Source organism: Phasianus colchicus, chromosome 6 (genome assembly GCF_987193195.1).
Source record: "Phasianus colchicus chromosome 6, bPhaCol1.hap1.1, whole genome shotgun sequence".
In the NCBI taxonomy this organism is placed as follows: Eukaryota; Metazoa; Chordata; class Aves; order Galliformes; family Phasianidae; genus Phasianus; species Phasianus colchicus.
The window spans coordinates 18,888,506-18,911,722 of NC_143441.1; the positions used below are offsets into that span (position 1 = coordinate 18,888,506).

Consider the following 23,217-nt stretch of genomic DNA (forward strand, 5'->3'; position numbering starts at 1 on the left):
AGCCTCGGTTCTGGGAGGTAGAAGCAGGGAGGGAGGAGGAGGCAGATGGTCATAAGGTTGTCCCCTTCTGGATTTTTTTTTTCCCCCCATTGTTGTCGGTGGTAATTCTGGTGACTGAAGAGGGAAGAGTTAAGGTCGAAGTGATTTTTCTTTTCCCAGGCCTTGACAAAGAGTTTTTGGAAAAGGCCGGGTTTCTCTCCACTTTCTTGACCCCAGTGACTGTCTTTCCTTTCCTTCCCACCCATCTGACCCCAGTCTGTGCTGACTGCCCAATTTATTGCCTATGAAGTGACAGTTTTAGACTTACTAATTGCCACATTTGGTTATCTTTATGTTATAGTAATTCAAGCGGTGTAGTCAGTATGGATTTCAGTGCAAGGGCTGCAATTGGCACATTTTAGTTGTTGGAGGGTTTCATCCTCTTAGGTTGCTGTACCATACCCATCAGTTGTGTAGTGTAGGTACATATCCTATGGTGTTGTTCATCCTGGGGCTTCATGGTCTGCTTTTAAGGAATAGTTGTCCCATCACACTGACAGAACATTGCTTTAAGTGGTGCATATGACTTGAAATACTTAACAAATAAGAAAAATGTTAGTTGATATGTGAAAGACTCATATTCCAAAGCATACTAGATTGGGTATTAGAAGTCAAGAATGGTCTTCTGGTTTTGCCATGCAGACATACAACATCCTTTTTCTGCTTTATTGCCAGCAATCCTCCCTATCTGCCCTTACAGGATATTCTGCAACTTGGTTAAAAAGCACAATTATTCTCATACCAATGTAACTTCATTAAAGTTTATCAGTTCTGTTATTTGCCACACACTCATTCAATGATAGCATCTATATGAAAATGAAACTTTCCACAGTGTATCCCAAATAAATATGGGCTGTTTATTGGAATTGAAAATATTTTTTGAAAAGTCAAAGGTAATAAAACACACAGATAAATTAACCCCAGATTCCACCTATCTCAGAATCATTGCTCACTACTAACTTTGTAGCTCAATCCAACAGGCAGTCCTAAAACTGGGAAGTAATAACAGTGTATCACTTGTGGGCAACAATGTTTCTTCTTTTGGAGACCAGTCCAATGTTACCATGAATAACAAATAGCCAGACTTGTCTATTGACATGTGTGGCCTGTTCATATCACATGCATACATATAATGGCGGTGATTACTGGACTAGGTGCAACTTGTGCCATTTAGATTTTGTAACGCATTCTGACACATCTGATAAAAACAGAACTAGACACAGCCCGGCCCAAAGAAATTGCTGAGTTTTTAAACTTACATGAAGTTCATAACATTGTTGATCTGTCAACCAGAACTTACCTTCGTGTGATTTGCACACCTTCATTATGAACTTCAGCTCATAACAATGTATGAGATCACAATTCCTCTTTTTATGTATAAGCGTATATTGGGAAGAAGGTGTGTGGTTTATCTTCCCCCAATTTCCCTCCGATTTTATGATGGCTTAATTTGTAGAAATTGTTGATATAGTCAACTCCCCTGCAGGCTGGACATTTCAAAAGATACTGGTGGCATCCTTTTGTTAGTGAGGTGAAGAGAAAGGAGGATGTTCTCTAGCTTGGTGAATAGCAATTACAATGAAGTAAGGGCCTGTACTGGTGGTAGCATTCAAGAATTAGTAACACTGGTGGGATTCTTGTTTGTTTTGCTTCGTTTCACCTGAGGGAAATCACAAGCCCAATTTTATACAAGTAATTTTCAGATCGTGCTGCAGTGTTAGCAAAGCTCACTTGTCGAACAAAAAATGGTTCATACCTTTCCTTAAAATACCATGGCACCTGCAAGAGTGACACTTAGCGTTGTGAAAACATTCCTCTCACATTTGTCCTTTGTGTTACAGAGTTGTTTTTACTCCATTGTTCTTTTATCTTTTGTTTACATTACAGTAGTGGAATTCTTTTGGAATTTGCTACCTCATATTAGCTTGCAAGTGAAGTGTGATTTGGTGGAAATGTGTTCTGTGTGCTCTGCCTGCCTATGATTTACACTACTGTATTTGCTGTCTCTGGGTTATTCTTGTTAATATAACTCCATTTTTTTACTGTGGAAGGACTATGCAAAGAGCTGCTTTGCACTTTGCCCTGTAAGGAATTCTGCTGCTGAAGTCTTTTTAGAAAGTTTACTCTGTGCTCCATCCTTAGGAGCTTTATCTTAAACTGTTAGGTATGCTGCTGTAATTGGCAACAGCTGTTGCTGAGAATTGTGGAGGATAGACAGTTTCTGAGATAATCAGTAACTAGTCCATTTGAGGCTTTGTTGATTAGCACGTGTAAGAGAATTTTGGATCAGGAGTCAGTGATGACTGCAGAGTGCAAATGTGGTATGGTATGTAAATAGTTTGCCTTAGCTTCTACACTACTCTGGAGTAAATACGATACAGTTTTGGGTGTTCTAAGCCCAGTAAGCTGCCCAAGGCAGCCCACTCTGTGGCCCATAAAAGTACAGGTATTTGGCTGTTGCGCTGTAGGAGAAAGAGGGCTGTGAAACATGATGTGAAGGAGTTGTTTGCCTGTGTTTGACTGCTGTATTAATGAGCCCTCAACCCTTTTTTTTTTAACGTCTGAAAGAGTAGGCATAATCGTTGCCATTTCTAGTTTTTGAAAGTATTGACCTGTATTTTGTTTGATAATGTTTGTAGTTAATCACGTTAACTAAACTCAGGTTATTTTTTTTCTTTTCTGATATTTCAGCTTCCGGGATCGAATACTCTCTAAAAAGAACTCAATGCAGAGTTGAAGTTTCTATCATATTGGGTAGCATTATAATCTGGTAAATCATATTATTTTTATTTATGTTAAATACAAAAAGGAGTGATTTGAATTTTATCAGTATCTGTGTGTGGTGGTCGTTGAGGAGGCATAGTTAACTCTATTTATACTCTGAGAGTTGGCATTAGATACGAGAGAGCCAAGCTGAACTCTTCTCCAGCCTGCATCCAGACCTTGTAGATGAACGTGCAGCAGTTGGCAGTCCATGAGGATAAAGGTCAAGGAATTACTAAATAAAACAGAAATAGCTGTTTTGCCTGTGTTAATGGCTAGATGTCAATTTCTAAAAGGACTGGAGTCATATCATGATCTGAAGTCTAGTTGGAAATAATCTGGAAATAATAGGAAGAATCACATCACTGATGTTGAACTGAATGTGGTGGAAGAGAGTCATCATTCCAGTATCTTGTGCTGTATTTTTTGATAAAACTTTATATTTACCTATGTACTATTTAAGTTGAGGTGCTTTTAGTTCTGTTAATGGGTTAGCAAATCTGTATTTTAGGTTTATTGTAGAACATTGGTACCACGTTGCTAATTAATTTAGTGCAAGTATGCAAAATTAATTGTGGTTTACTAAGCTGACTTTCTTGCACTACTATATCATATGTTGCTGTGTTAGAATGGAGATCAACTCTGTCTTGATATGTTCACATGTGCTTCACCTTGAATGTATTACAGCATCAGTTTTTGTCTGAGTGGATACTTTTTTTTTAGCTGAACTTCTAGTTGGCTAAGCTTTTTTCAAAAGTATGTCAAGATACTGAGAATCTACCATTTACTTCTCTGGATGACTTGTTTCAGTGATTCATCTTTTCCACTATTTAAAAATAAGGCATGCAATTATTGTTTGAATACATTTGAATGCATCTGTCTTTCACTGGTTCTTGTTGTCATGTCTGAATTCTCTTTCACATCAGACTGCCTTAAAAACTTGATTTGTCCCTTTGACACAGTTGTCCCTCCTCTGTATGGTGTCAGTCCCTAGCGTTTAAAGATAGAGGTAGCTTTTAAAATACACAGGTCGAAATTTATGATCAACAGATCACAGATTTACTGAGCTGACAGCCCTAGAACTCTTGGAGAAGTTTAACAAGTATGCTGATGTAAAGTGTTTGTCTCACGATGTTTTTTAACATCTGATCTGGAACATCTGTTTAACAAATGAGTTGGAAGGAAAATCAATATAATGTGATACAATTATACCATTTTGAATATTTCCAACTATAGAGTGAAAGTGTTTATTGGCTATTTTTGATCTTTGTATATGATTTTTAACACTTCTGCCACCTTTGCCTAGCCACAGGGCTGTGTTGGTGTTGAGATGGTGTGTGGTGCTGGTGCTGCTGGCTGCATCGTATGTGATGTTTGATGTTTCTCAGCTTCTACACTTCATAACTGCTCATGTTAGGAACAGTTTTCTGTACTTTTCTGTATTGTTGATCCTGTTTTACTTTTTATGCTTTCTTTGTTTCTTTTTTTCCCCCAAAAAACATCAGTATTCAAACATCTGGGGTGAATTTTAACCCAATTTGTCCTCTTTGTTAGCTGTAAAATTGACTGACTGCAGGTAAAAGACACGTTAAGGATGGCTTCCATTTGCATGTTTTCTATTTCAGATTTTTCTTCCCAATCAGTTGTCTTCCTAACTTTTTTCAGCTTCAGAAATATAGGAACCTCAGGAATGTCAGTGTGTGCTGCATGATAAGTTTATGTATGTTTCAGTGATCTCCAGCTGTGTAATCAGATCATGATCAAGTGGTTCTTAGGCTATCCACAGTTTCTTGTCCAGTGATTCGTTTTAGCTGTTATAATGGGATGTATGGTAATTTCTCTGTGCTCGTTACAGTGAGTAGTGTTAGAAAACTGTTGCTAAGTTTTTTAAAAACTGCTATTTTTACTCTTGACTGCTTAAGATCCTGGGATATTTGGTTTCATGATTGAAGACTTCAGTTTGACATCTCTTTCAGCAAATCACAGATATACGCATATGAAAAAAAAATCCTCCTGTTCTCTAGTTGGAGCTGAGGGTTTGTAGCAGAGTTCCACTTGCGTTGCCCTCTGAGCTGTCTCAATTCTTCTACCTGTACATAGTCAGTATCCCATGATTCTGAGTTACCAGATGGTCAACACCTGAAGTATATTTTCTGAGAACTAGATTGTGCATGCTTCATAACAGGAGCTATTTTTGTTTAGTCACCAGCCTTTACACAACTGGATTTCTGGCCTTTTTATTGGGAAGGAATATAGATTTCTGATGTTTATTGAGAATAGACTTGAATTTCAAGGTGCAGAACTTGTTAAATTTTTAAAGAATTTTTCTAGAACTGTAGAGGTATGGTTTTGGCATTTAGACTTTGCTCTGATGTTAACATGAAGATCGTATCTTGCATCAGATGAACTGTCATCCGGGCTGTTAATTTGTCATTTACAGTGGCCAACAACTGGTGCTTTACAGAAGGTGATAAAAAATCCCAGTTGTGGCACAATCCCCATACCAAGGAACACTTCAAATTTTTTTTGCTTGTAATGGTTTATGATTATGAAATTTTTCCATTAGTACCAATGGAAGTGGCCAATTGTTTCTGTATCCTGTATGATGTGGATATAAACATTATTTTCTTCAATGTTTTTTTCTTCCTGCCCTTATTTACAGTGAGGCAACATCTGTATTGTGTGGTGATTCATCTGTATTTCACTGTTTGGACTTTGGTATATTGCAGAGTTGATCTATTTTCTAATTTTCCCTACCAGATTCATTTAAAAAAAAAAAATGTTTTTTTTCCTGATCTGTGATTAGTTTTTCTTACATCTGTGCTTTAAAAGAAATTGTCAATGTTCACACTGTCCTTTTCAGATGTAAATTTGGACACTCTTAAAGTAAAGACTTCGAAGACTCATGATATGTTTCACATTTATTTCACAGTTGTTTTCACATAATCATGCCTGCTGCACTGTAAATGTGAACAAGAGGATCCAATGCCTAGGCGGTACTTGGATTTCTTGTATCTTCTTGACTAAATTTTATCTCGAGTATTCATGATTAACATTTGGTAGTTTGTAGAGCCATTCATCCATGAAAGAAAATGACGCTAATCATTTCCAGTGAGAGGGAAGCGACTTATTCAAGGCCAAACAGCAACTCTGAGTGGGAGCTCCAGTTAGAACCCAGATTTTAGATTATCCATCACAGTTAATTCACTGCAAAATATTTAGTAAATCGCACTGTTTAAATGAGTTTGCTAAATTGTGGAAAAGATTATGTAATATGTCTTTACTAATTAAATTGTAGGCTTTGTCAAATGAATTTGAGAAGCACAGCATAAGAGTAGATTTAAGGAGAGTAGTACTAATCATCACAGGAAGAATGCAAGCAAATACTTAGCAATACACTTCTCTTAGTGTAAATCCATTAGGTTATTTTATAGTTGTGCTGGTTATAATGGAATTATTAATTTCTGTAGTGAGAAGAGTGGCTTTCAGCTGATACTGATGCTTTTTCTATGGCCTGCTTCCTATAAAACATTGCCTGACTTTCACAGCAGTGACTTAGAAACATGCAACATATACAGACTGTATTTCATTTGGAACCATGTATTTGAAAGAAAGGGAAGAGCTTTGGTTGACTTTCAGTTATTCATGAGTCCACAGAATAGTATTTCCTCCTTTAGGCCTGACTCATTTTTAATTTACATCATTTTCACATATGCCTATGGCACTAATAAATATACAGTTTGGAGAAAAGTTAATAAATCCAAGTACTCTACCTTGGCAATTCTTTTATACATGTGTATAAAACATGCATGTGTGTGTGTGTGTGTGTGTGTGTGTGTGTGTATATATATATATATACACACACACACATCTATATATATGGATGGATATATTTTTTGTACACTGAAAATCAAAGCTGTTGCTGCTTGTGATAGTACCTTTTATAAGTCACTGTATCACACAGTATGTGCAATGCATTAAGCACACTCTAATACATACATCTAACAGGCCGAAGACTTGACCTTATTTAGTTTTAATTGTTGTACATTTATAAATAAAATGTATTCTGGCCCTGTTAGTTCTCCTGCTATATGAAAATGCTGAAGTGGATAATGTTTAAGAGATTGTTTTGTTCTGAAGAATGCAGAAGTTGGGGCACCACTACATTTCCTTTCTGTAGCTGTTTGAGAGAGAAGCAGATGAACGTGTGTTGAGGAACAGGCAACAGGCAGGAACTGCGTGACTTCCTTAAGCAGAGTAACTGATATCCAAATTAGTAGAAAGGTTTTTTTCTGAGCACATATTTGTTCACATATGGTGAAAGATGATGATGACAGTGCCTTCTAATGGGTTACAAGCACTACAGAGCAGTAGCAGATAACACAGAAGAAGCAATGGCTCACCCCTTCCAATGACACCTGATAGCTTGAGAGGAATGCAGTCTTATGCAGAGGTGTTTCTAACCGTTAAATGGAGGGTGAGGAAGGGTAGATCCAGGCTCTACCTCTTGCTGTCACTCTGGTGCATTGCTTGCACCTGAGCTTCCTGGGTTAGCCACGCCTCACTTGGTGCTCAACCATTGCTTCAGGCTGTGACTTGGCAATTCCACTGCACCAGGTAATTTATTTTTCTTGATGACTTTTTCAGCAGGCCTGAAAGTTACAATGACTACATAACAAGAAGCAAGGGAAAGATGTGTTGACGTATCACCAAGCAGTAGATACTTTGGTTTTTGGATTTGTGTAGTGTTTCCAACTCTTATTTATTACACCGCACACAAGTCTTGATCTGAAGTCTGCTTGATTCAGGCTCAAGATAAAAGTTGAGGCTTGACTGTAGGTCAGGGAATGGTGAAGAGAATTAAGGGATAGATGGAATGAGAAATGTATGGGGCAGGATGTACCTTCTCCATCAATTACCAGCCGATGACTAGCTGTTTGTGTTTCATACTACAAATTTACCTTTTTCAGTACTGTTTGTAGACCTGAGCAGAAACAGTTTGCTTGTTGCTTTTGTTCCTGGCCTTTGATCAGTACTGCTCTTTGCTGATTTGACATACCTTTAGGATATAATGCCAAACTTTCCTATGCAGAGATAGGAAAAAAAAAAATACAGCACATGTGCTGAACTATTGTCTCTTTTGAGTTTTATCTTGAGCTTTAAGCATGTTTTCAGAGTGAAGTATGGGACATTCTGTATACAGGAAGAAATGAAAACATATATTGGAGAGATATGTGTCAATATTTTTAATAAACATATCCGATAACGATGTCAGATACTTAGTTGGTAAAGTCAGAATTCACTTATCTGGAGGGTCAGGCCTTATGGAACTGAGCGGAAAAGTGATAAGATCAGCAGCACCTCTTACTGCTGGGCATAGCTCCTCTTGAGTGTTGTGCACAACTGAGAAAGACTGAGGTAAATACACAGAATGTATGTAGGTCACACTGAAAGTAATGAGTCCCATTTATTTTCACGGAAACAACAACAGACACAAAGAGAACAATAGCACTATTTGACAGTCCAAATTCTTGGCTACAAAACATTATCTTTCAACAGAGTCACCACCATGAGTTGTGCATTTTTGCCAGCGGTGAACAAGAGCCTGCATGATGCATAACATAAAGTAGGAGGCATTACTTTCAGAGCGGTCCTCATATATATATACCTGTCGTCCATTACAAATCTTGCTGGGATGCTGTTAATTGAACAGCACTCTACAGAGTCAGTGATTGCAGAAAGTACTAATTTATTTCAGTATGTTCCTCTATTTTTGTTGCCTTTTGTTTTTCTGATCTTTAGGGAGTTTAGGTGAACTGTCAATAAGTTTTTTGAATATTAGAAGAAAACTGTATAGTTCTGCCTTTAAGCCACTATTCTAAACTGATGTATGCCAGAAATTAGAGAGCACTGTTGCTTCTCATAGCTGTTCAGAGCAATTGGGTTTTTATGTTAATTTGTGGTAATAATGTATGATCAGTCATTGTTATAATTTCCAGTAATTTTATCAGAGGGCAAATGTAGGCTGAGTGAACATCGTTTTACATTGACTTAACAACTTCGATTGGGATAAAAGTTTATTTATATACTCATGTTATAGTTTTTGTGGGTTGACTGGAGTGCTTCACTTTCTAGTGCTAATGTTATTTATCCCTTAGTCCATAGGCATGTTAGACATCTCCTAATACAGATAATCTTTTGCTGGTATTTCTAGATACTGTTCCCACTAAGACTCAGCATAATCTTCTCCCAATTTCTATTACACTCAGAAGTTTTAGAATTGTGCTATCCCCTTCCAAAAGTAATGGATCAGTCTAGCTCAAGCCATGTAAGAATTAGAAAGAAAAATAGAGGGGTAGGAAGGGGGTGACTAGGGCTTAAACCTCTGGGTTTAAGAGGAGAACTTTCAGTGTAGAACTTATGAAGAGGAATTGAGTAGCACTGTAGGCATCTTCCTACTTTTTTTCCTTTTCACATGAAGCATTTCTTTCAGATCCCTCTTGCTGGTTTCTCTGCAGTCTTGCTCTACCCTAATGCTTGTAGCCTTTACCTTTCCCAAGTTAGCATATTAAGACTCCACCTTCTGAAAAACTGGAAAAAAATCAGACCCAACAGAACAGACAGTGTGTCATGAAAACTTGCTGACCTTTATTATTTTCATTTTTTATTTATTGCATTGTATGTCTTTTAGCATTTTGCTTGATTTATGTGGATGTCAAGCTCCTCTGCTTTTGTGTTTGCAAGTGGTGAGTGGGTCCGTCTGCAAAAAGTGACTGTAAGGTCATAGTGTGAGTTAACCACAGTAGGCAGCTGAGCATCACAAAGAAAGGAAATGCGGGCAAGGAAAAACAAATATACTAGCAGTAAGGATATAGTTTTAGGATATAGTTTATGAGGCAGATTGTATTATATAACTGCATCTGTAAGAATAATGGAAGACTTTTAACTAAGGTCTTTATTATCCTAAAATAGTATGCGGTGATAGAGGCATGATCAGGACAGTGTAGGGTCATTGAAAACTTTGGCAAGCCAGTGAGATGAGTGTTTTAGAGGTGACACACTTCATGTATTGGTTGGGAGGCAAGCTGGATTGTATGGGTGAGTGGGGAAAATGAGAATTTCAGCTGTATAGGCAGGTTGAATCTTACCTCTATAATTTTTGTTAAAAAAAGAACAGCAAATTTAGATGAGATTGGAAGATGAGGAGGAGTTTGTGAAGATCACCTCATTTTGAACCCAAGCAATAAAAATGGTGACAAACATGTATTTGATACTGAGAGAGGAAAAAGTAATAAAGGATTTCTCATTTTTTCTCAAACACTCAGTTTGCACTAGAAAGAAAATATCTTTAATAGTACATTACTTTAAGCTAGTACTTTAAGCTGGTGTGCCTTGGACTTTCTGCATTTTCCCTTCTTAAAAAAGGACTCATGTTTCCAGGAAGTCTCTAAGTTGCTAGCATTACATTTCATCTAATGTTTCTCAGTCACTCTGGTCAGACAACTTCTAAAATTATTGTTCAGATTAACTTCAGAGTAAATGAAGGTTGGGTTGCATTTTCAGTTTTTTGACATGATAGAATTTGCTTTCCAAGTCATGAGGTGGTTTGCAATGATTTCATCACTAAAAAGTATTTGTAACTGACAACAATAAATAAACTGCCATTTGACTTGAGACTAATTTCTTGCTACAGTTAAGAATTGTTCTTGGTGAAATGTTATAGTTATGCCAGTTTTATTGTTTTTCATTTTGCTTGGCTCTAAAGGATCCAAAACAAGTATCAAATCCAGAAATCTGTTATAGCAGCCAGTAATGGGTTTCTAGTGGTGCATTGCTGGGTCTGTTTACAGCATCCACTGAAGGTACCAAGGCTTTCTGTACAGTCCCTTCTGATACACTAACCCCTTCCCTCTAACTACTGAGATGAATTTTTGCACTTCCCCTGTCTTGACAGAATGTTTCAAAATATTTTTACTTCTATTTATTTGCCTTTTCTGAGGCTGAAGCTATGTTCTGCTGTCAATTCTACTCAAAACTTGTCCTGCCATTATGGTAGATTGACTTGAAGATACAAGTAAGGAGTGGCAGACAGCAAAATGAAATGCAAGCAGACCTACTAATCACATGAACATGTGAACAAACGGAAAAATAGTTAGTAGCGTCTGTCATCTTGCGTAGATGAAAGACACAGGGAGATGATCTCTCTGCTCTTGAGGTTTGCTTTGATATCTTCCTGTCAGAGCTCAAGCCCTGCTGTCCAGCTGCATAGTTTTTGAAGTAGACTGCCTTACAGACAGGTCTAAGTTCAACACCATAACACTTGGTTATGGATCATCTGACTGCACAGGGCCTTGCTGGGCATTCCTGCATCCATGTGCAAATATAAGTTACAGTAGTCCTTGAAGGACTGGTCATTTTAGTAATACTATTATGAGGAAAAACAACAAAAACAAACCAAAAAACCTTCCCAAACTTCCATCTGCCTTCAGCCCATCTGGTTTCTTGAGGAGAATTTCACTGTGATCTCTCTAGTAAGAGATCTGGCATCAGTTCTGGAGTAGCTGCTCCTTGTTAGCAACCTGGCTGTGCCTCGGTGAGGGAATGGCAGAAATCCATTTTCTCTGCATCTAGAGGGAATGACTGTGGTGAGGTGAGATTAAAAGCTAGACTTTGATTTTTATGCCCAATTAATCCTTCATTTGGAATGCCTTTGTGCATGAATAGGGTGGCCTGGGGGAGTGGCTGGCAACCACAAGAGGTTGCTCAATCCCTGCTGCCTTGTACCAAGTGATGTTGGGCAGATATGTAAGAAGATATTTGCTTACTTTCGGTGATAGATATGAAAACCAACTCTGTATTAAACATGAATGGCTACATCAGAATCTTCTTACAGCCTACTGTAAGCCCCTTCTGTGTGGTCAATAGAAGTGAGAGGTGATCACCTCTACGTTTCTTAAAACAACATTTTTTAAAAATTATTTTTCTGGATCTGAGCAGGTTCAGTCAAAATTGAATTCTCTTTTAGCTCTGATTCTCATCCATCAGGATGTCCAAGTAGGGTCCCCATCAGGATCTCCACAGGGCTGTTCTCAGTGAGTTCTCCCAGCCTGTATTCATATCTGGGATTGTACCCAACCCATGTATAACCCATGTGCAAGGCATAGTGATAATGGATAACTTACAGAGAAAGACTACTCAGTCTCTTATTGAAATATTCATACATAGCATCGCTCATTTTTGAGCCTTTAACATTTGTGGACTTGGCACATATGCTTGTGTCATCACAAGTTCGTGTCACCTGATGGTTCATAAAATTTGGTCTTCAAGTACCACCTGTAATTTGTTGGGTTTTCTTGTTTTTGTTTTTTTTTTTAATTTACATATATTCATCTCTTTCATAATGCTATAGGACGTACGGGAAGATTTTTGATATCTAATCAATGTAAAAGATGCTGTGAATCCATATAAGCATTTTATAATTCCAGATTGGATACGTAGCCTTTAAATCATATATATAGTATTTTAAACAAATGATCTCTTTGCTTTCACTGGAACTTGATCCTAAGAAGGTATCTGGAATATTTTGGCCACAAAACAGCTATCATTCATAGAATGGTGTTAGAATATTAAAAAAATAATAACTCAGGATTAAGTGTTCTGTGATAGCTCACCAGAGGTCTTCCTTCTCCGCGCTTTTAGTGCTGACGTAATCCATCAGTTATTGTCATGTAGACAGGCTGCATTTACTAAAGGCTGTTCATTTGGTTGGCACTGCTAGCCTCAGTGAGTGATTTATGCATGATGTGGATAAAGACAGTATTATGGCAGGTGGTCTCTTATTGAAGCAAGTGAAGTTTTTCCTTCTCAGAGTTGAGCACAACCAAGTTTTGAAATGTGCAGGAGTAAATTAGGTTTGGATTTATTGAGTACTTCTCTTTCTTTGTTTTAATTCCTTAGCTCGCTCACTTTATGTGGTTTACAGTCAGTGAACTGAGAATTTTTGTCATAGAAGTCTCTAGGCCAGCATGTGGATATGAAGGAAAGTGAATGTCTAATCAGTTTTATCAAATGGTGACCCAAACTAATGAGTAAACACAGAACTATCTTAGTAAACCTTGGATGATGGAATCTTCACGTTATCTCATCATGTGAGTATAACATTCAACTGCAGCAAATTTCTTTTTAAGTTTAGGATCATGTGAAATTTGTATTCATAGTGCACCTCTTTGGATCCTGGAGGTAATCCCTCATAATCAAGAATGTTAAAGAACATTAAGATTACATTATCTAAGCTGATGTATTTTACATTAGTAAAAGTACAGGTGATTGGGAAGTACACTGCATAAAACTCACATGGGCATTATTCCTGCTGTTTATGTTTGACTTGGCTTCATGTTTAGATTTTGAGCTTTTGTTGATTTCATTATTTAAGCTATCTTCTTTTGTGATAAGTATTACTTACACCACTGGTAGAAATTTCAAGTTAGATGGAAATGAATATTTGTAATGGTAAGCACTATGGATAGGTAGCCCATAAGTAGTAAACAAAATAATGCCATCTTTCTGGCAAGCATATAATTTCATGAAATTAGTTTATTCTGAAGTATTGAATGCGATGCTATAGGTTACTGAAAACAGCTTTAGCAGTAGTATGGAGAATTACTTCAGAACAGTTTTTAAAATGTAGTTCATTTACTCACAGCATACATTCTTTGGCTTTTTCTAGGATTTAAGAGGATTTCTATTGTCTCATGTTGCTGTTCTGAAGACATTTGTCACTTTAAGGAAATTAACTGGTCTGACAGGTCAGAGGAAATATCTTTCAGATGCCTATGTTTTTGCTGTATGTCAAACATTAGACCAGTTATCATTAAGAATTTTTGTGTAAAATGGATATTAAAGTACTAGTATGGTTAAGTGAAGTGATGCATTGCCTCCTGAATGCCTACTGAGTAAGTACTTCATTCCTGAAGTCAGATGTTGAAGTCCAAGGCTTCTATCTGCTTAAGGTTTGTTCTGGGATCTTAAAATTGGTCAGTACTCATGAGTCATGGGCAGCTTCACTGTTGACTTCAGTGGTGGGAAGACCCACAGCTAAACAAACTGAAGTGAACAATATGGTTATAAGCAAGATAAATTTACTGGAGTTGAGAAATGGGAAGAACGGAGTGTTGTCCCATTAAGTTAAGTTTAATTTGTCTGTCCATTGGTTGTACTTACGTTTCTATTCATTGTGTTTTGTTTTGCTGACACTTTTCTGTGTTGCCTCTGATGTCTGCAGCTTATCCATATTACTTGACAAGGGTTAAAGTTTTATTATAAATGAAGCTATACTTAAATAGTAAATAATGAATCTGATTTTTAATGAGTCGCAGCAGAAATCTTATGTAGTAAAATTACATTGTGAGATGCTCTGAAAGGGATTTAGTTAACATAGGCTTAAAAACAAAAACCAAAAATTGTTAATGAAGTAAGTAAATACAGAATTATGCCAGTGGAGTTAATGCTGTGAATCAGGAATTCGGGAAGGAAGGGTAACTAAGGATAAGTTTTTAACTGAAAATATGGGTATTTTTAATTACTTTTATTTGATTTAAGGACATGTAATAATGTATCATAGGGCTGTTAGTCTTAATGAATGACCTTTAGATTCAGATCTGTGTCAACTCTTGTGAGTAGCAATCCAATTTCAGTGTGAGAAATAAAATACTTTGGAGGTTAGTCAATGAACAAATTGAACAATCTTTCAGATTAGATAGTAGAAGAAAAAAAAGAATGAACAGCTGGTCAGAGCTTCTAAGTACCTACTTAAAAGAAGCCATGATGCTGGAACTGAGGTGACAGTAGGAAAAATAAGATTAGTCAGGAAAGCCATGCTATGCTTTATAGGCCTGGGTCATACACATTTGCCTTGCCAACTCTTTTTAGTCTGATTAAAATACCAAGGCTTATGACAAAAAAAAAAAAAAAAATCATTGTGAAGAAAGCTCAGGGATTCCTTATTGTTGGCTGCAGTTTTATGTTTGACTTTGAAGAAACTGACTAGTTTTATAGTTTTAGTCAAAGATCAACACAGTCATTTGAGCCTTGACTTTCCCTTCCATGTGTGTGACAGTGCTGGCGGTGTTTTCTTCTGTCAGGCTTTTGTTGTTTGAGATCAGCTCTTTGGCTCACTGACACTGTAATGAGGAGTAAACAAGCCCTATTTCTTTGAGACAATTTGTAGTGTGTTGCCAGTGGATTCTGAGTTTAACGGTACTGGTTTGATAGAAGATCATATAGCTGTAGTGAGCCTCATCATTATATTTTACTTTGTAGTAGTTGTGTTGAAAAAAGTAAATATCCCAGCGCTTTATAGAGGGTACATCATCAGTCCTGACAGCACTGGCATCTGCACTCTACTTGCTTTAAAATGCCATCTCCTCTGTCTTCCATATGCATTTAGCCACTACTTTTAGCTGCTGCATTTCAGACATCCTTATTAGCATTTTTTCTCACTGATAAATGTGGGAGGTAGTCCAATCACCAACATAAATAAAGGGGTTTGTAGATCTTTTGCTCCATACATCTTTCTCTTCTCTGCTTTCATCACTGACTCAAAAATATTTGGGCTTAGGTTTTTTTCTTCTGCTCTGCTTTTGGAAGAGTAATTTCCTTTTTTTCCCACCCATACATGTGTTACCACACTCATATTCTAAACATATACCAAGACATATGTTCTAATAGATGGGGCTTAAAAATACATGTCCATCACATGTATAGGTACAGATATTTGGTATAGGTGCTCAGCACCAGTTTAGGGGATAGAGTGTTGCTGAGAAGACAAGCTTTATGTTTCACGTCTGTGATTAGAGAACATAACAGTGGTGTCCCTTAAGAATCAAAATGTTTATACATCAGTCTAGTAGTTATACAAACGTCTGAAGCCTTCAGCATTGCTGATGTTGGAAATAAGTTAGGATGCTATCTTCCAGAACCTTTAATAAAAAAATGATAATGAAAAAGAAATAAACGTTTTGTTGTTTCTGTTCTGTTTTTGAAACAAGCAAGCTTTATTTTCATTGGCTTCTCAGCAGATGATTTCTGGTTTCCAAGTGTCAGTAAAGAAGACAACGAGTGTGTTTTCTAGTAGGATACAAACAATATGATGCAATAGCTTGTAAAAAAGAAGGATAATTGGTTCACTCCTTCCAATGACCAGTGACAGCTTGAGAGGAGTGCACTCCGTGAACAAAAGATAAGGAAAAGAAAAAATCAGATGATTTGGAAAGACCGAAATAAATAAATTGATACGTTCATAGTCTCCTATCTAATACAGTTTCCTGTTGTAGAAATTAGAAATTCAGTGAGGCTAAAAATGGAATATAGAGAATGTACATACTGGATGAATATCTTAATCATCATCGGAAAGAATAAATCTCAGTGTTTTCCTGACAATGCACATTTTATACAAAGTGAAGCAGAGACAAGAGTGAGAGAGTGAATGGATGATCCCAAGCAGTTGAGGGATTAGTTCCTCCCATTTGCATGAATCCTCAAATCACATACACCTTTCTAATAGGGGATACTATCTGCTCTTAGTCATGTAACAACAAGGTTCTATTTGACTGCAAGCTCTGAGAGTTTGAACAAGCATCATGGTCAGTTCCAGACATTGATCAGATGGAGAGAAATAAAAACTCCAGCTCACAAGACTTCATTTTCCATTCCACTGGTAATTGTAAAATTGTAACTATAGGAAAGTATCATACAGAATTCATTGAACTGTTTCATTTGTAGTTATTAAGATAGCACAATGAAGTAAAGGAAAGATGCATCTTATTATGTATTTAGTTGAATTAGCTTTAAGAAGTATTGGTATGGGTATATTTTGTTAATCATCAATTACTAAAGAACCTGGAGATTCTATACCAGAAGTAATGAGGACCCTGATTTAAAGCTGGCACAATGAAGGGAGATTTTAGTTAGTTGGAAAAAGTTTTTGTTGCTTCAGCTTCTTTGGGAGCCCAAAATACTTGATCTGTATTGTTTAAAGAAGACAAAATAACAGCTAATTTTTCCCCAGCAGAAGTCAGAAGCACAGTTGCTAATCTGATGCATTTTGCCCAATTTAAATCTAACATGGAGTCTTTTTCTTCTTTCATTAAAAGAACTTAAACTCTTCTGGTTCCATTAATGAATTACTAGATCTGGCTCAAACTTAGTCATATTACAGTTAGGAAAAAAGGTGAGTGCAGTACTGTTACATCATGTAAAATATTCATTAACCTTAGTGAAAGGTTTTCTTTAATTTAAAGGAATGTAAACAGTAAATGTGTACAAAATGTATCAACATCTAAAATAATAGAAAGTGAATTTTTGAATATTCAAATTTAATTCCAAGATGTAATTTAAGTCAGATGTAGTGTTCATGTTAACTCAGTAGTTAATGTTGTTGTAATAACATGACTGCTATATTCCTTCAGTTGATTTATGTAGTGTAGTATATACCTATGCAACGTATTACTGGAAGGGATGGCCATTAATGGTCATTATCTTGAAAATCTTCTGAAATCTTTACAGTCATCTTTTCCAAGCTCCTTTCTATTGAGGGTTTTGTTTTGTTTTAAAGACTTTTTCCTGTTTACCACTCATTTAGGTGACTTTGTCTTCGACAAAGCAATATGACAGACTTTTATAGATATGATGCCACACTTTTGAGTTTCATTTAGTTAAATTTTTGCTCCTCATTCTGCTGCTTTGTATTATGCTGGCAAAATTTACAGAATTTTGGGTGATTAATCCTTTTATTTTTTTCATGGAATACGGTGCTGTTGAAGGTATTCACCAACCTTCTAGTTAATTGGAATAACTTGTAGGACATAGCAGTTTCTGGTGTGTACTTTTGTCTTTTGCAGATTAGATGTTTCTGTCCTCTCGTGTTCAGTGTTGATGCACTTATTTTTTACTTCAGTAATGATAGATTTTACTGTAAATCTAATGATCTGCTTGAGGATTTAAGTTAAAAAGTGTTACCAGTCTTGCTCTAGTGGATAAACCAACTTCTTTTGTACACTGCTTACTGACATAGGCGGATGTTTTATTGATGAATATGGAAAGAGTGTATAGTCCAGTGCTTTGTTGCTTTGTTCCATTCCTCTTATTTATGACACCAGTAATAATGGATGATGAATGAGATATCCAAAACATTAATAAATTACCTTAAGAGGTGTACTAAATCAAAGAGGGGGAGGCTAAGAAATAATCTAAAATAATGCCTCCAAGAAAAGTAAGTTAATTCCAGAATCATTTATTCAGCAATATGCAAAAACCCTGAGAAATTTGTTGAAATCAAACTGCTATAGTTAGGATGATGTTAATATAACTCAGCATTCCAGATTTGCTATTCTTGACTTTTGAGTCTCCAGCTTCAGGTGGCAAGAAATGTAGAATGTACAGAATAAAATCATTCCTATACACTAAAGTTTCAATGTTGAGTTCAAGCATTTTTAAAATAAAACCCAGCAATTTTGTTCTATGTTGGTGATGCTTATATTCTCTTCCCTAAATTCATCTATCCATTAACAGGGTTGAAATTTGCAGCAGTTTTCTGCTGTGGCTTGCATTCACTAGCTTGATGATTTCATGTGAAATATTCACTTGTTCCAAGAAAAACTGCATGCTTAAAAAAAAAAAAAAAAAAAAAAAAAAAATTTCTGTGTTTGTGTAGAATCATAGAATCACCAAGACTGGAAAAGGTCTCCAAGATCATCCAGCCCAACTGTTCACCTACCACCAGTATTTCCCCAATAAACCACGTCCCTCAGTACAGTATCTAAACATTTCCTGAACACCTCCAGGGATGGAGACTCAACCACTTCCCCTGGCAGCCCATTCCTGAACCATACTTTTGAAGAAGAAATTTTTCCTAATATTCAGCCTGACCATCCCCTGGCACAACTTGAGGCCATTCCCAAATGTTTTGTCCAGTTGCATGTCACAAGCAGTAGTTCTCCCAGTGGTGCTGGCTGTCCCATAAGGAGGCTTGGTACGTCAAAATAGGCCTTGACTGCTCACACAATAATTGTGTATCACTTTGCTGTAGGCAGGGAGTATCAGGGTGCTGGGTCAGTTTTACACACAGCAAGTATTGCTATTCTTATTAATCTGTTTCTTACGAATGATAACAAGTGGAATGAATTTAGTGGCCATTGTAAAATGCAGTGAGATACAGTGTGACTGCAAAATGTGACTTGTATTGGGAGAAATAAAAAACTATGGAGGTTATATAAGGATTCCCATTTCATAAACTTGCAATTTCAAGGGTTTATAAATGTTTACATAGCTAGTTTAAGTTAACCTGTGTGGGCTTAGGCCATATTGTCATAAAAATAAACAATGTATCTTTCTTACTCCCTCTGTTTTCTTTTTTGCTATTTTTTTTTTTTTTTTAATGCCTTGCACCATCCCTAGGGTTTGCTTGGCCATATGGAACTGATCCACCATGAGTTACGAAATGGATAAATATTTTTGGTGTGAAGTAAACCAAATATCATAAATGCTGTGTTTTTTGTATCTATGACAATACTCTTTATTCTTGATGATTTCTAATCAAATTGGAACACTTTTGAATTCAGATAGCTAAAGTCTGTGGAAAGTGGCAGTTAAATATGAGGACACCAAATGCAGTCTCCTGTCAGCTTGTGCCATATCTGTGAAGCAGCTGATATTCAGATTAACTTTTTTTTCCTCTTGCTTGATATTCAGTCACAAAGCAAGTTGTTCGAGTTCATGTTGGTCTTCCAGTTTTTAACATTTTCCTCTCTACTTTGTTTTTGAGAGCCTTTAGATTTTATTCAAATTCCATAAATTTTGATCCAGTTCTATAAAAAATTATTGCATTTCCTCTAACTAGTATTTTGTGAGAAAACTTTTGCTCTTCAAGGAATTGAAATCATATGTAATATTGGTTACAAAACGTGCTTAACCAATAAGCTAAATCACAGCCCCAGCTTCTTTCAATTTCTTCTGAAAAAAGAGGAAAGTATTTGAAACCCTGAGTTTTGAAGAAGCTGCTGTCCCTAGGCTAAAATGTAGTTATACTAAAGTAGTAATGTTTTTGTAGTTGCACTGAATTCGCCTACCTAATTACGTTAAACTTGTTACCCTCTACCTGCTGATTTCCTACTTGTAAAATAGTGCTGAAGAACATCTTATTGTGCAGCGGGGTCAGTATAGGAAATGATTGCCTGCATTTCATTGGTCTCTGTTTTTTTTTTTTCTTTTTTTGTTTTAACTAAGATTATGCAGTGGTAGTTGGGTGCTATATAATTTGTAGAGAGCTTCCGGATTTTTTTCCCAGTTCCCCTTCTCTTGATCCCCTTATGAGTTTCAGTGATCCAAACTGGCCATAACAGTCTGTGTGGTGACATGCTACCACTGAACTCACAGCTTGTTTATCTTTAGATTTGAATATTTTCCAGTCAGTTTATTTTCTCATTTCCCAGAATTGATTTGGTCATCTTACTACTTATTTTAACCTTTAACTGTGGAATTTATTGTAACCTCATTTCTTCAGGTGAACATTGTCATCAGAAGGCGCTAATGGTTTGCTACTTTTTGTTTCCCTTGGTTTTTAATTAATATACTGAATGTTGGTAGTCAAATGCTGCTTCTAATCATTGAGCTTTATTATGATGAGCAGTAAGCTGTAAACAAGATTTTTCTATTTTCAGACTTTTTTTCATATTCTTCCGTCCTTACTATAAGTTCAGGTGTCTTGTGAAAATTTTGGTATTAATTCAAGCTTAAATGAATATGTTGTATTTGTAAGTCAGTCTAGGACTGCTTTTATTTAGTCAACCCATGTGCAGTTGTTAAATTTTCCTTATTCTCCCCCATAGCTCTAACTTTTAACACTGTGAATTTTAAAGAGAAGTGGTAGACAACAAGCATTTTGGAAACTAGGAATTACATTTATTTCTTTGTTTTTTGGATCTTTACAGAAGATGTGTATACATCTGTATGGGAACTGTTGATCACAGCCTGAACCTCTGATTGGCCACCTGAGGCAAGCACTGAGTCAGCTGTGGAAGCGCAGGTGAAGGCAATTCACCTGTGCTACTGGAAGAGGTGGAGCCTGGCTGCATCTCTCTTAGATCCCATTTGAGGGCTGACTGCCACTGAGGAAGGATCTCTTTCTGGAGATCGCTCCTTGTGGAGTTTACTGTGTGCCTATGATGCTGGTGAGCATTTCCATTTATTTTGATTATCTTTCTATTGTGGAAATCTTACTAAGCCTAACCTTTGTACACCTATTGATTGTACAACATCTGATATAGATAGATTTTAATGTCAATGTTTTTGTCATAGCTTTTATTTCCTACTTTTTTGTTCTGGTCATTTATCTTGAAGTTTCACACAGAACTTCATTCTTCTGTTTATTTTAAGGTCTACCTTGTCTGTAAGTATAAATGTTATAATCAGTCTTCAAGGTGGAACACTAGTATTGTATCATACGAAAGAATCAGATGCTTTCTGCTTTGAAATTTGTGGTATTATAACTGGGACAGCAATTAGTTTGGGATGGGTTTCTAATTTTCTGCAGAGTCCCAAATGTTCCCTATATGTTCAGCTTGAAATCAAGGTCTTTTGAACAAAGGGAGTGTTTCTTAATGAGGGAGAGATTGAAGACAATTTATTTGCATTATCAGCATTTGCCACAATGCCAGACCTGAGATTAAGGAAAATAGCCATTAAGAAAGCAATGGAATCCTCTCATATACTTAAAATCTATCTCATTATTTTCAGTCTGTAATCAAGACTTCTTAAAAATCAGAAATGTCCATTTAACGGTATCTTAGTGGCTAAGATGCTTGTTTATGAGCTTCTGACCACCATTTTAGGTTTTCTAAATAGTGAGATGTAAATATGGAGTAAATAAATGAAGCCTTTGCCCAGTCCGTTTATTTAAACTCTGTTTATGCTTCATAATTTCTGATTAGTAGAGAATATTGTTTAAATAGAGTAGCAGATATGTTTTTAAACACAATAAAACAGTGTTTTTAGTTGTAAAATCAATTTTTGCTATTGCAGTGAAGATCTCATCATTGGAACTACTTCAGTTAATGTATTACAGAGAAGTCTTTGGTGGATGATGTAAATCAATCCAATGAAGGGTTAACTGTGAAAACTGATATAAGTTTTATTTTCTTATAAATCAAGAGGTTGGTAAAATGTACGCTTACTGTTGATCATTAGAATACAAAACTATCTGTTGAAATCAATTAACATGCATATCTGATGACTGATTGTATAAATATGAAAGTCAAATAATTGTAATCGTTAACCATGGCTTCAGGTCATATGAGTTGTCAGCTCAAAAAAAAAAAAAAATAGAGGAGAAAAAGGTTGATTTGCATATATTTAATGTGGCATGTTATACATGTGGGAATTTAAGATAAACCTTTCCTAGTAATCTGCTTGTTTTTATCTAAAAATCAGCTAGGAAATATGGATCATAACAGCCAAATGAGCTATGCGTTATACAGATAGCAGCTGATTCACTAGTTTGGGATTTAACGTTGTCCTGTAGGTTTTAACAAGTTAAAACTGTTATTTTACTAAGAGAGTTAGAAGAAGCTAAAAGAAAAGTCAGAAAGCTAATAGAGATACAGAAAGATTTTTAATAACATACTGTACTGAGCCACAAAGTTATCTTCTTGTGTGAAGTTGTCCAAATAGATAAATTGAATTCAATGGTCAATTATAATAACTGGAAGGGAGGGAATATGGCAGAGGAGTGAAGCTTCTGGCCTAGAAATTTTATGTATTATTTACTTTGTAAACATGATTATCCATTGAAATAGATTTTTTTCCCCCTATGAATAATGCAAAGTATCGCAGTAACTTTTAACTGTTCAAGAAATCCTTGAAATATGAGTAAGAATATAATGGTCAGTACCTATAACTTTGTTAAAGTGTATCTGCCTGGTATTTGTACCCAAGTGTCTATTCCTGAATGTCAATAAATCAATCTCATGTCCTAAATTTTAAAATTACCTAGTAAGCTCTTCCCAAATTTTGTTTTATGTATTTCCTAAATTCCCAAAGGGAAGAATCAGCAGTATCTGATATCTGTTCATCTGATTCACACTTACAAAGACATTTTCTGTTTGTGGTGATGCTAAAAGGTGGCAGATAGCAGAGGATTTTGTTGCTCCATGCTTTTTCCTGTGAGCTTTATTTACAATGTTGCCATTGTTAGTATTTGAAGTTTGTTCTTGGGTACATGGTACAATTCACTTCCTTGTGTTATTACCCAAATCACCTTCAGTACCAGCTGCATGGCCTCCCTCTTGTAGCAGGCAGTTTCTCAGCCTTGCTAAGGATCAGAACTTACACAACTATTTTCTCTAGTAGTAAAATCTCAGTGCT

General features: G+C 36.2%; 1 protein-coding gene across 5 annotated transcripts in view; it reads left to right on the top strand.

The window, feature by feature from the left end:
* TBC1D5 (TBC1 domain family member 5) overlaps positions 1–23,217 on the top strand; it is a 299,398-nt gene that overhangs the window by 393 nt on the left and 275,788 nt on the right. For 2 of the 5 annotated variants that reach the window (XM_090142592.1, XM_090142593.1), the window contains exon 2: positions 2,731–2,809. The exons of 1 other annotated variant lie outside the window; for it this stretch is intronic. In XM_090142592.1, the coding sequence (XP_089998718.1) occupies positions 2,731–2,809 (79 nt within the window). Of the gene's footprint in view, positions 1–2,730; positions 2,810–20,786; positions 21,027–23,217 lie in introns of those variants that run through there. 2 more of the 5 variants (XM_090142595.1, XM_090142594.1) reach the window with 2 other exon arrangements.